General features: G+C 37.7%; 1 protein-coding gene across 3 annotated transcripts; it reads left to right on the top strand.

Annotated features, from left to right (window-relative positions):
* Positions 1-5,456: 5,456 nt before the first annotated feature.
* On the top strand, positions 5,457-13,726 carry gmpr (guanosine monophosphate reductase). Of its 3 annotated transcripts, XM_028037030.1 has the most exons (10): positions 5,458-5,864; positions 6,445-6,537; positions 8,597-8,716; positions 8,849-8,932; positions 9,409-9,582; positions 9,682-9,763; positions 10,026-10,132; positions 10,903-10,945; positions 11,022-11,181; positions 12,929-13,154. In XM_028037030.1, the coding sequence occupies exons 3-10, from the start codon at positions 8,672-8,674 to the stop codon at positions 13,107-13,109; spliced, it is 876 nt and encodes a 291-aa protein (XP_027892831.1). In that variant the 5' UTR covers positions 5,458-5,864; positions 6,445-6,537; positions 8,597-8,671; the 3' UTR covers positions 13,110-13,154. The 3 variants fall into 3 exon arrangements, with proteins under 3 accessions (XP_027892830.1, XP_027892831.1, XP_027892832.1); XM_028037029.1 differs by lacking the exon at positions 6,445-6,537 and having other exon boundaries at positions 5,457-5,864; positions 12,929-13,726; XM_028037031.1 differs by lacking the exon at positions 5,458-5,864 and having other exon boundaries at positions 6,429-6,537.
* The last annotated feature ends 659 nt before the right edge of the window (positions 13,727-14,385 follow it).

The following is a 14,385-nucleotide window of genomic DNA, read 5'->3' as shown; positions in this document are numbered from 1 at the left end:
CTTTAACCCATCTCTTTCCCCTCTCTCATGACCCGCCTTGCTGTCTAACCACTCTCAAATAAAGACCACTAGAGTTGGAAAAAAAATTGCAAAATGTTGTTTCCAATAAATTCCAGGATGTCAAAATCTTTGAAGGGCACTGTATGAACAACTTTACAAAAATGTAAGTTTCCCGTGCTTTTTAAAAATAAATGCCTTAAGTCCCAAACGATTTTTGCTTTGATTGAAATAGCTTTTGTTCCAGACAGAAAACTACTAAGACCTGAATTGTCCTACAAGTTTTGGGTCAGCAAAACTTGACCCAACATCAGTGGACAGGACCAAACTATATATTTAGCATCCATTGATTTATTGTTCCACTCTGACCCACCCCACTGACACGTAGCTTCTAAACTAATTTGAGTAATAGGAGGGAAGACCTTAGGGAAAACCTCTTAGAGGAAAACACATAAAAATGAATGTGTAGCAGAAATCAGAGATGGATTGCATCCTCCACATACAGTTTTAAGATGATGAAAATTCCTATAACAAGAATTTCCAACAAGTGACATGAAGCTCACACAATGAAATAAGAATGCCTTATAGAAGCTAAATTTATGCATTTATTTCTATAGTAATACATTTCAAGTATTAACAAATGCTGCACATTAATGCGCTAGGATCCTTTGCAATCCCTTGGTAATTGGAATTTGATTCCATTAAGCAATGGTGGATTAAAAAATTGTTGAATTCAGATCCAACAATAAATTTAAAAAAAAAAAAACAACTATATAACATAACACAAAATCATCAAATTACATTAAGAGAAATTGGCAGTCATTCATGACAACACAGGTGGCCTTTTTAAAGAAGCTCATTTAGTTTTAGTGTAAAATGATGAGTCAGTTCAGTTTCAGTTTGACATGAAGGAACTTCATATTATCTTCAGTAAAAATGTAATATTCCATGGATAATCAGTTTCCATGGAAAGTGATCTCTGTTTCAAAAAAATAGTATGGATAGGGTTCAGTCTGAATTTTTATTATCATTTAATATAATTTCTTGTTCTTCAGAAATTTCTGAACCAAGACTAAAGTTGAGGATGACTTCCTGTATGAAAAACACAGGAAGAAGCACTGAGAGGATATGATCTAAAGCTGGCAGCAGACTATGACTCTGACAAAGGAAAAGCTTTTCTTTAGACAAATGATCTGCTGGGAACATTTCAGTTATTAAACACTAAACTAAATGTCATAACAAATTTATATTGGATGGTTTGTACCTTTTGCGGCCTGCTTCATATGTTTCCTTTGAGTCCATTAGCAGAGATACTTTCTTCTTAATGTTGACCAGCTTTTGCTGTTAAATAATTTGCCTTTGCGTCCAGAAGGAAACATTCTAGCCAAATCAGCTTAAATAATATCTAATGTCAGAATCCAGTCACCGAAACTGAAAGCAACTTTTGTGGCTGTGCACAATCTTTAATTACAAAAAACATCTCGGGGAACACATCGCGTTTTCTAAGTTCCACCATTTTGACAGAAGTTTTATAACTGCAAAGCTGCAAGACTTGAACATTTTTACTTTGTTGTTTTACGTGAAATTAAAAAGATAGAATTGACAGAACGGTTCTGAGAGTCACTGTGAAGAAAGGTGACTTCAGTTTTAGACTATCTGTAGAGCTCACTAAAACTCTGAAGTGTTTGAAGCACAAAGGGGAAAAAAAAACAATATAAAATCTGGCTTGATTTTAACCCAGAATGTACTTTACACTGTGTTAAACTTTGATCTAGATCTCTTAATCTCACATTACCTTCTGAATGAATGATCTGGATCGTAAACCTGACGGATAAAGAACATTCCTCGCCCTCTTCATTTGAGCCACTTCAAGAAAAAGCAAATAAAATTTTTAAGTCTTTATCATTTTAAGTCATGCCAAGAAAAAGAACATCAAAGATACTCGCCCTCCCACTGCCATGTGGTTTTCCCATCTGCTGGTCCCAGTGACACAGACAAGGGATACACGCCTTCTCCGAATGTCTCTGAAATAAATTTCCTCAGTGCAATAGGGCCCACTTCCAAACAGCATTGTCAGCTGGTAGCTGAACATGGGATGAAACGGGGTGAGACAGCCCACTCTGGCTCTGGGAGGGTTGATGAATGTACGCATCTGCCTTCTCTGGAGTTATGGACAGCTGTAGGAACACAGTGACTGGAAGTAAGAGCAAAACCAGCGTATGTCATGTCATGTGATATACAATTGAAATATGCTGTAAAAACACACATTACATTTTTCCTCACTGTCTGACATGAACTAACATCTTGTTTGCTTAATGTCTGAATAATATAATAAAGGGATTTTATCTTTAAATCAGAAGATTGGATACATTTGGAATACATCTTACAAATAGAAAATCCAGATGATAACCGTACACTTCTGATAGGTGAAGACAAAATAACAGATAAAAATAAACCAAGATATCTAGATATCTGCTTCATCAGTGGTTGAAATTTTTAGATATTTGAAGGTGCCAGAGTTATCAGCCAAACAATTATAAACAACAAAACATGGGAATGTCTGTCCTGAAGGAGGCAGGTTCTTAGTTCAGGATGAGGATTTTGTGTGTGAAATGTGCAAATCAGCCCCTGGAGAAAAAATTTAAAAAAAAAACTTGGCAAAATGCTGATGAAGCTGGTTGGAGTCCCTTCATATCCACAGTGATAAACGTCCTGCATTCACATAAGTGAAAGGCTGCTTAGTCAGGCAGAAGCTATCCAAAAACAAAGAAAAAAAATGGTGCTTATTTTATTCTCTCTTTTTTTTCTGACTTTTAACAATTATTTAAAAAATTGTTGTAATCTTAGTTAACCCAAAACAGGAAAAGGTTAGACTGATTTGATATCAAACAGCAAGGAAATAAAATAAAAGTTGCATGTCTGTTTTACCATGTCTCAATTGTATAATATTTAATAAATATTTACATATCAAGACCTTGTGGTTTTGAGAAGATTATCTGTGGTTAAGTAAATTAAACAACAGGGAAAAGGACATGAAAAATATTTGCTAAGTAACAGTTTCCAGGAAGGAATGTTTTTTTTTGTCCCTGCCCAGGTCTCAGGCAGCGTGGCCTAGATAAGTCTGTCACATGATGTTAAGTAAGGTGTTTTTCACATCCACAAACTGATTACAAGGCAGGTTTTGTCCATTAAATTAAAATCTGCATTAGTTAAACATTAGTGAAACGCTAAGAGTGACCCATTTTATGCACGCAATAAAACACACAGCCTGCGGAGACATCTCATCGCTCCACTGCCACCCATTTTCTGTCACTGAAGCACCTGAAACTCCACCAACAGCAACCTGGCACAGTATACGTGCAGTACGAAGCTGCTGTGCTCTTGTGCTCTTCTCCTATTGGCTTTGTTGGCAGCCAAAGTGCTAAAGGGCTAGCATCTTATCAGAGCAGCATGGAGTGGCATGCATGAGTCTGAGGAGCAGTGGTCCAGCAGTGGCTGGAACAGCCTTATCTCACATCTGTAGACTATTCAAATCCTATCAGTTCCACAGAGATAAGGCTTGATTAGATGTCTGAGTGTCCTTATGCGACCAGAATTTTATGCTCTCATATGTCTATGTATCAGCAACAACCAAAGAAGTCCACAGCAGTTAAAAGAAAATTAGTTTCTAAATTAGGGTAAAGGTCAAAAATGATTTATAAAAATATGAAACATCATAGTTAATTAAAATGTGACAGCTAACCTTCATTTTACTTATCATATACCTGTTTAAAACATAGGATTTATACTAAAAGATTCAGATGAATATTTTTCTAATTTCCAAATTGCAAAAAAGGTGTGAGAAGTTTACTTGCTTGCTTCGTTCAAAAAACTGAATACTAACAAGTGTAAGAAACAAAATATATATTACTATAAAGTAAACTCCAACTTTATTTGAGAGATGAATCATAACTTTATTATGATTCATTACTACTTAACTTTTGTCTGCTTTAGAACCACAGTTCATCTGTCTGTTTAATTAGTTCTTCTACATCAGTGACAGCTTTGAGCAGCTCTCCTGCCACATTACACACATTTAACAAAGAAACAGCTTGTTTCCAGGAAACACTTCAGTGAAGGCTGAGACCCCAGTGCGAGTTCTGATCTCCGTTAAGCTGCTGTTTTCTGTAACTTTGCTGACATCTAGCGGTTGGACTTTGAAAATTCGCTGGACTTTGAAAAAGGATGAAAAAACCCCGCTATTTTTTGAAAAACCAAAGTTTTGTTCAATTTTAGGTTAGAAAGAAATGATTTTTTTTAAACATTCTGAATGAATGCACTATTAACTTCAGTAACTAAACAAAACTTTCAATCAGTGATGGCTAAAGATGTTTTCTTTAGAAACCTTTGTTCTTGAATCAACCATGTTTGATCATTTTCATTTTTGTAACGTCAAAAATATCTCCTAATACTAAATATTAAACTTTACAACTGTTTTCCTACATTTACGAGGCAACCATCCAAATAACAACTCTTAGATCAGCATTGTATTGTAAGCAAATGAACAGAAATGATAACCTTCCATGCCAGTTTCTGCTCATCAATCAGTTTGATGAACCCTCACACAACATGTCTAAGAGACTGTGGTCATGTCATCACAAACTGTCGTAGCAAGTAATTATAATAGGAGACATTGTAGTTCTACAACATAAAACATTTTGTTATTACATGAAAGTTTCCAGAGAGACACAAGGTAATTTAGAAATCTAAATAATAGAAAGTAGTTCAACTAAGTCTGTCATCATAGATTTGAACCATGTAACACAGCAGAGAATAAAACCTGACTTTCCAGTTTGTCAATCAATATGATCTACTGTCACAAAAGTACCATCTATATCAAGCAACAATAACACAAAGATTTATAATTTTTTTTTTACTGGAAAGAAAGAAGCCATTTCAGATGAATATACTGTATGTTATTAGATTATATGGAGTGGGCCTTCCAACACTAGGACAATGTGTCCTATTTAGGGACTATATGGGGACATAATATGCAACAAAACAGTCTTTCTTCTGACTGGCCAGTTTCACTGGCAACTGTCCAATCAGTTTGAAATGTAAAGACTATCCCAAGGATTTTCTCCTATGAATCAGGAGATGCATAGAGGTTTTTTCTTCTTATATGTAATAAAATGTTCATCAACTGCTTGAAATGAAATATTTCACAATATTACGAAGATGGATTTACATGAGCAAGGTATACTGTATATATTTTTTGGCCCAGATTTATGGCTATATAAAAAAGCATATTTTATACTTCACTCATGGTCTTTCCATCAGTGTTTATCTCCATGCCGCTCTGTCTTGACACCTAGCAGTGGAAGAAGCAATGCCCCAGCTGGACAGCAGGTGTGCTCTTAGCACTGCAGCATAAAAGCCACTGCAGTGTTACTCTCTCTATGTGTGCCAGAGAGAGTTTGAGTGTGTGTGAGCCAGCGTCGGTGGATGGGACAGCCGGGCTCAAAAACCGCTGCTCCTGCCACTCTGCCGGAGGAGAGGGTGGGGGCTGGGGAAGACAGGCGAGGCTGGAGGAGAGGATGGAAACACAGGAAGAGGGAGGGAGAGAGCCCAGGCCCAAATAAAGCCATGGGGGCTAGAACTGGGCTGGGTTCCCCTCTGCTTTAAATACGCTGGCCGCCTGCAGGTTCGGGTTTGGTGGCTGGGGCTCGGCACCGGCGACCACCGCAGCTGCTGCAGCCTTCCTCAGGAGAGTCTCATCATCAGTGTTGTGGGCATCCAGGATGCCTCGGGTGGACGCAGACCTCAAGCTGGACTTCAAGGATGTCCTGTTCAGACCCAAGAGGAGCAGCCTGAAGAGCCGCTCGGAGGTTGGTGCTGTTAGTTACCGGCGCTCAGATGATGTACAGCAGCATTCTCAGGAGATCTGTGTTGAAGGCCTCTGTGCTGGATGACACAACAGAATCTTGTAAATTTGTCATACATGGCAGGCAGTGGAAATGTAGAACTCGCTAATTATTTTAACATTATGAGTGAAGTAAAAAAAAAAAAAAATTCAAATATTTATTTACTTTTATAAGTGCCTCAACAAAGCAGAATTCAGTGATTTTATCACTACTATTGTTCCTCTATTTTCCTCATTTTGTTTATGCTTATTTTAAGCTATAAAGTTTGCTTTCCTCCAGGAGTGTGGTCATGTAATAGGGAGGTGATCTTCTTAAAGGTGACAACAAACAAGGTTAGTCTTTTAAAGAGGAGAAACAAACAACATGTTGGCTGCAATGAAAACAAACAATAATGAGCAAATCAGTGGTTCAAAAAACAGAACATTTATCAATTTTCATCTGATTTTCATATTTTAAAACTGGAAAACAAAACTTGTTTCGTATTTGAATGTCTATAGTAGCAGAGCATCGTGTTCCTGCTTGCTTAACCCTATAACTTCCTCAGCTGACGACGCATCACCAGAACTGGGTCTGATTCCAGCCGAAGCTGCTCTGACTGGTTCGGTGTCAGTAGACGGGAAGCAGAAAGCGGCAGGAGGTGGGAGCTGGTATCTGAGAGGTGGACCGCAACATGAAGCACAGGACGCTTCTCAGAAACGCTGTTTATAAATAGGACTGTGTGTGTGTGTCACAGATGAAACCAGAGCACATTCCATATGACAAATAGATATGAGTGTACTGTAGCATAAACATGGAGGACAGGATGAAGGAAAACATGAACTTCTGGCCTCTGAAGTGAGGGAATTTGGTGTTTGTGACTTTATAGAGCTTGAACTGAGTCGCCCATTCTGCACTGTAATCACACATTTTTTCCATTCTAATGTTACATGAGGGATTGACGTGTTAGGTGGTACTCTCCACCATCGCCAAAACAAGTATATGTGCGAACATTGTCATATATAGCAACAAACGAGACAATTCATTCAAAGGGAATGCTGTTCCGTCTCTCAACCAGGAACATCTGGAAAATAATATATGAAATGGCACCACAAGGACCCATTCAGCTTAAAATGAAACAGCTAAATCAAATGGACAACTTTGAGAAGAAAATAAAATAAACAAATAATTATTTGCTTTGAACCAACATTGGTTCTCATCTTGAATGTGACAAAATCCAAAGAAAGCCTTTCAATTGACGCAATAATAAAAGTGCCTAACTCTCAATGTCCTTTGTGTCCTTAGTGGTAATGACCTCGCCTGGTCTCCATTACATGACATCAACATTGAACTATTTTTTACTGCAGCCTCTATTGTGTTGTTTATAAAACAGATTTTATACACATTTTAAATATATAAAATGTTTTCTTAAATTACGAAAACTAGGAATACTTACCTATTTTTCAGTAATTTTTCCAGCTCACTCATTTACAATGAATACAAAAGTTCACTATAAATTTGTTGGACTGCTGGACAGACAGATGGACAGATGATTGTGGCATAAAAGCAGCATTACCTTAAGGGAATAACCAGTGTTGCATTGACACATAACAGACAAAAGCTGCTTAAATTGGATCTTAATACATTCAACTTATAGCATTCTGAACCAGACATACTATTTGAATGTTTCTTCAGTTGAATTAAAGAAAAATGTAAAAGATGATGCAGTTTGAAAGACAGTAATTGTTATTTTAACTCCAATCAGAAGATTTCTAAAGACTTGTCAGCTGAAACTTGTCAGTTAATAAATATTGACTAACAAGTCAAATCAGAATTTAGATTTTCTTTCTTTTTTTTTCAGATAGTGCTTCCCAGCAGATAGTATGTAAGGCATGTAGCTACCTTGCATAACTCAATGTACAACATGACCAGGTAGAACAACTTGATAGAAACGCAGCTAAATCCAAAAACAAAAAGAAATTCATAACAACGATCAATCAGAACCATATAAAAATACAGAATTATCTAAAAGTTTAAATATATATTTGTTACAATACCCAAACAAAAAAACCAGATATATTGACATTTTTAAAGCAATATTGCTTTAGCAGACTGCCAGACTTACAGCTCAAGTCTCACATCCTTAAAAACAACTCCAGAGGATCCATGTGTCATACCTCATCGTTTTATATTGGACGAAGGAAAATCAGAGAGTCAGCTTGTGCTGAAAGTCAGAAATGTTTATTTGCTGCCTTTAAAAAAATGACTTTGCTGCACTGGAAGCACTTACCGAACCATCTTTATGCCAGGATGAGATATGAGCTGATTTCATGTGCAGCTCTAAAAAACAATTTCACTCTGGCAGAAGGAACATTGTACAACACATCGGTTTCTATGGTGAGATTGATTTTATGTAATAAATGTCCTGCCTCTACATAGCAAAAGCCTTCTGTAGTCAACAATGAGAAACAAACCTCAAGACATTTCCAAAATACTAGTAATAACATATGTAGAAACCGTTAAAGAGTAGAGCTTACAAAAAGCAGTCAGACTTAAACTTTGTTTTATAGGTCATCACATCACATTAGAAACCAACTTGTGAATTTAATTGATTCAGTGTATCCACGTTTCAGGCATGACCAGTAACTTCAAGGTTCTGAGGGAATTTCCAAATGTTTCGTTCATTTCTAGATAAAGTTAAATCTCTTCTTTAACTTTAGGTGGATCTTCGAAGGACCTTCACATTCCGCAACTCCAAGCAGACCTACACTGGCATCCCCATCATTGCAGCCAACATGGATACAACAGGAACCTTTGAGATGGCAAAGGTTCTCAGTAAAGTGAGTTTTTGAAAGTGTTTTTTTTTTTCTTATGTGGTAGAGAGGCATTGTTTCCATTTAGCTCAGCTGAAACTGTATGATGGTACAGTTTTCCCTTCACTTTGAGCATATTTGTCTTTACTCTGTCTTTAGCACACCCTCTTCACAGCCATCCATAAACACTACTCTGTAGAAGACTGGAAAAACTTTGCTGCTGACCATCCAGAATGCTTAGAGGTAACATCACCACTTCTCCACTCAAAGTGCTTGCAAGGTTAAATAAAAATGTTGACACAATGGCAGAGATTCACCTTTAAACAGGACCATGATGCTGACCGTCCAGCCAGACAGAGCTAAAATTTAAAGGTTTAAACCACAACATATCTATGTATTAGAAGTCAAAGCCCAGACCTAATTCCAACTGGGAATCCTTGGCAAGACTTGATGTTAATAGGTGCTCTGCATCCAGTGTGACTGAGCACTTGCTATTTTTGTAATGAAGAGCAGACCAACATTTTGGTCTCTAGATGATGGAAACCTGTTCTAAAACAGAGTTATTAACTAAAGTCAGTTCAGTACAAATGCACATCCCAGTTTTCAAAATGTTATTTGCAGGAAATTTGAAAGCCATGTGTTATTGTCCATCTGTATTGGTCTGCCACATTAAATCCTAATACACTGAAGATGAAGCGGTATATTTCCCATCCACTCAGCATGTAGCCGCTAGCTCAGGGAGTGGCAATGCAGACCTGGAGAAGCTGTGTGCCATCCTGCAGGCCGTCCCTACTCTCCAGTACATCTGTCTGGATGTGGCCAATGGCTACTCAGAGTACTTTGTGGAGTTTGTCAAGACGGTGAGAGAAAAGTTCCCCAAACACACCATCATGGTAAGGAAATGGGCCCATCTGACCTCATACAACAGTTTGTCCCCCCGGTGTCTCAGATAAAGGCTGATCTATGAGTGCTTTTTGGTGTTTATGTTGCAGGCTGGAAATGTGGTAACAGGGGAGATGGTGGAGGAGCTCATCCTCTCTGGTGCTGATATAATCAAAGTTGGTATTGGACCAGGTCGGTGGATAAAATCATCCAAGTGTTTAATAAGAAAACAGAAAGTCCGTTTGTCATTATACATATTAAGTTGTCTGCTCGTGCACGATATGTTGTAAAGGGAAACTAATAAATGATGTGAAAATTTAAGGACAATTATCAGCTGTAGAGAGTAGAAGTAAATGCACTAATTCTTCACAACAGGTTTCTGTAGCCAGAAATAGATAGAGATTGCAGAAAGACCTCCCCTTCTCTAATGCAGCATTAATGCTGTATTTTTCAGGTTCGGTGTGCACGACAAGGATCAAGACAGGAGTGGGTTATCCACAGCTGAGTGCTGTCATAGAGTGTGCAGACTCAGCCCACGGACTCAAAGGTCACATTATCTCTGTAAGGACATGTTGTTTTTGCTTATATGACTGTGAAAGGGCTGACAGACAGCTATAACTATGTATATAAATTGTGTGGAAATACAAGAGCATTTCCTGTCTGAGTTAAACTTAATTGATGAAAGTGTCTTTATTTTTCAAATTTTGACTGCTAGTCTTTAATGAATCTCTAAATACTTGATGTCAGTTTCACCTTTGGCAACAAAAGAACTGAGTGGTGATTCAATTTAGGCATACTTGTTTGAATGTGTGAACTGAATTGGACTGCTCTAGCTAGACTATTTAGGTTCTCATGAGCAAAGCTTTAACTGTTAGTAGGTGGAGGCAGTTTTGGAATCTCATTCACAGATTTGTTACACACAGTGCAAAAAGTATTACATTTAAGTATTTCCATGACTATAAAAGTATGGAAAATAAAACTGTAGTTTTATGAACAGCAAATTTTACTGTTTTTACTTATCTACTCTTCAGTCCATCCATCCACAGTCTGATTTAGCAGGCTCCATATCCTCAGTTCATAGCAAAATCTTACAATTTCTATTTTAAATACAAGGTAAAATAAGAAATGGTAACTTTTGAGTAGTATATCTTAAAAAGAATAGAAGACACATTAAGCTCAGTCTGTAAAACTGTTTTTGAAAACTCCTAATCCACATTGAGCACTGCAATATCACTTGCAGACAGCAGAGGGCAGCATCAGTCCACAAAGTTAGAAAAACATAATTCTCGGGCCATAGTACTGACACATTGGTGGAATTATTCATTGTTTAGGATGGTGGCTGCAGTTGCCCAGGAGATGTAGCAAAGGCCTTTGGTGAGTAATCATGCTTCAGTGTTTGTGTCTTCATCAACTTCTACACCTGTGACCGCCTGTGACCTCTACTCCTCAGGTGCCGGGGCTGACTTTGTCATGATGGGAGGAATGCTGGCAGGTCATGACCAGTGCACCGGGGAGATCATTGAGAAGAACGGCAAGAAGTACAAACTCTTCTATGGTATGAGCTCTGACACGGCCATGAAGAAATATGTGGGTGGAGTTGCAGAGTACAGGTGAGGAACAGGACACATTACATCAGTGGTTCCCAAAGATTTTCTGGGCCCCCCTATGGATTACAATAAAATCCCCTCCAAAAAAGAAAAAAAAAAAAATCAACTGGGCACACACATCGTTCAACCACACATAAACCACATATACACATATTTTGTTTTCAAACTCCACTGAAGTTAATTTCACACTTCAGGTTGCAACAAAACAAACTACAAACTACATCATTACAGTGAAACACTTTTGTGTAACTGTTTTTTTTCCATTCATCCATACCGCTTCCCGCGCTCCCCCCTCCCTGCAATGGCACTGCCCCACACTTTGGGAACCACTGCATTACATACTGTTATATGGAGCTAAATCGCTAAAAATCTAACCTCATGTCCCTTTACAATCATCAATCATATTCAGTTTAAATCATTACTACACAATCTAACCATGTTTTCAGATTCAAAAATACAAATGGGACCACTGCTGTCCAAATAGTAAAACAACACGGGCAAAGTCAGTGGATTATGTAATCCTAATTACAAAAGATTTGATTTAGAAAGCAGACTTGATTGGACTGAGTCACTGATTTTGCAGCAAACCATTATCCTGAGAAAGCATGTAGAAATATGGGAAAGGAACATCTGTTTTAGGCTTGTTCTGTTAACAGAACAAGCCTAAAACAGAAATGGATTCTTTCAAGAAAGGAAAACAGGACAAGTAAAAGAGAAAAAAGACAAATGAAGAAAGAAAGAGACACATTAGAGAAGCACTGATCAGGGACTTTTTACAAAAGAAAAAGGTTATAGTGCACAAAAAACATGCATCCTGTGGGAAGAAATGCATAAAGAATGTATTGTTAATCCCAACAATGACAGTTTCACCTTCTACGAAAGAGATCAAAATAAACATAGAAGCATCAAGTGAAGAGTATTTTCTACAGGAAAGAAAAATACAGAGAGAACATATTGTCAGTAGTAACAGTAATAGACTCAACAGCACTGCTTAGGAAAGAAACACAGCTAAACACGGGAAGCACTAAGTCAGGAGTACTTTCTATGGGAAATAAATGACAAAGAGAGGAAAATTTCAGCAATCTGATTGTCAGGTGTCCCTTCCAGAGAATATTTTTGAAAAGTGTAAATCACCTGTCCTGTATTGAAATATTCTGAGCAAAGCTTCAGAAAAGGAAATATTAGCAACTATTAGTGCTTCTTTGATGACTACATGGTCAAGAAATTGATCAAAACAAGTTTGTTCTTTAGTTTTGGTGTGGCTCAAGTCCACCGATAAAATCTAATTTGCCATACAAAGAAGCAGCTATTTGTCTCAGCATATTTTTTTCTGCAATGGTCAGATAACATTGCAATCTTAGGACATGATGTACATCAATCAAAGTTGTAGGAGCAATAATAAAATCCGAGAAAGTAGAGTTTTAGATGTTTTGATTGTTGCAAGACATTTTAAAATGCTTGGTGATAATACAACAACTGTTGCTTTAAACCCAGCTGTCAGTTACCCCATGACATCTTTTTCTTTCTGAAGATGCATAATGTTGACACAAATAATCACACAGTTATATTTGTAGGATGCCAAATCATTGTATCTACACATGAAATACTGTTTTCTAATCGCGAAATATCCGTTTGAGCTGCAACAGGACACCGACATTTTACCGTTTCTCAAACTAAATCTTCAAATAGTTTCTAAAAAAGCGTTTGAAAAACCTTTGCTTGTACTTTTTTCCTCTTCCTTGGCTTCCAGGGCTTCTGAGGGGCGAACAGTTGAGGTTCCTTACAGAGGGGATGTAGAAAATACCGTCCGTGATGTCTTGGGGGGACTTCGTTCCACGTGCACCTACGTGGGAGCAGCCAAACTCAAGGAGCTGAGCCGGAGAACCACCTTCATCCGAGTCATGCAACAATCCAGCCAAATGTTCACTTAGGGAGGGGAAGCTCCTTCTTAAACAGTTACAGCAAACATTATGGCTCCATCATAATATTGTGCATGTCGATGCAGAGTTTCAGACTGAGGCGTGGCATGAAAATCCATCCTGTTTGGATCAGGGTGTGTGCTTCGAGAAAAGTTCAAACTCCTGCAGATTCTAAACACAAAGTCTAAAAAGCGTTGTTCTTCTCAGTTTTCAAACAAAAGCATTTACATGCTTACCGACTCCACAATGTAACTAGGCATGTAATGTGATGGGAATGTGCAAATATAATGCTCTAATGATAACTTGCTGGATAAATGCATCCCAGTTTATGGGAGTTAGATAAAGAGCCATATCACTGAGTATGAATGTGTTCTTAATTCAAGCTACTGGCAACTATGTAATTTAGTTTGGATATTTCTGCACTCAGCATATCACTAATTATCACAACATGAACTGTTTTAGTTACACACATGGAGGTGAACTCATCAGGAGGGGAGCACTATTCTGGCACTTTTTTTCTTTTTTACTCGCAATGATTTAGCAAATCAAAATGCAAGATCCAGAAAGTCAAACCTTTAATTATTTTTGGAAAAATAATATGGCAATAAACTCTATGCAGAAACCTCTGATAATTTGTTCTGTGATGTTTGTTACTATTTAAAGCTGCAAAGGAAAATCTCTTTCAGACTTATTCACATTTTGTCCCTTTACTAAAATAAATCTCAATGTGTCTTATTGGGGTTTCATGTGTTATACCAACACAGAATAATGCACATGAATTAAAAATTAGAATATAGCATTTTAGCAACTTTTAACAAATAAAAATAATTTGTTATGAACAAACACCGTCATAAAGAGCAAGACACACAGCAGACAGGTCAGGGATAAGGTTGTGGAAAAGGTTAAAGCTCTATTTTGAAACATCTCACAAGATGAAGCCTCTTACAGAGCACTGTTTAATCTGTCTTCTAATTGCAAACCTATCAAGATATGGCTGACCACCGACAGGCTGGGCCAGAACTTTAATCAGAGAAACAGCCACTGCACTTAACACAATCCCTACCATTAAACACAGTGGTGGCAGCATTATTCTGCAGGGTTGTTTTGGTCCACTGACTGACCAGCGCATTGGTCAGTCAGTGGAGCTAAACAGGGTCATCCTGGAAGAGATGGAAACATTTTATTCCCTGGACTCTTAGTTAGGCATATGTGTGTTAAAGATCTGATGAGATACAAACTGGTAACCTTTTAGGTTTTATATAGAAAGGAGCGATGTCAAAGTCAGGAA

The sequence above is a fragment of the Xiphophorus couchianus genome, chromosome 13 (genome assembly GCF_001444195.1).
Source record: "Xiphophorus couchianus chromosome 13, X_couchianus-1.0, whole genome shotgun sequence".
Lineage (NCBI taxonomy): Eukaryota > Metazoa > Chordata > Actinopteri > Cyprinodontiformes > Poeciliidae > Xiphophorus > Xiphophorus couchianus.
This window is presented reverse-complemented; position numbering and strand designations above follow the sequence as displayed.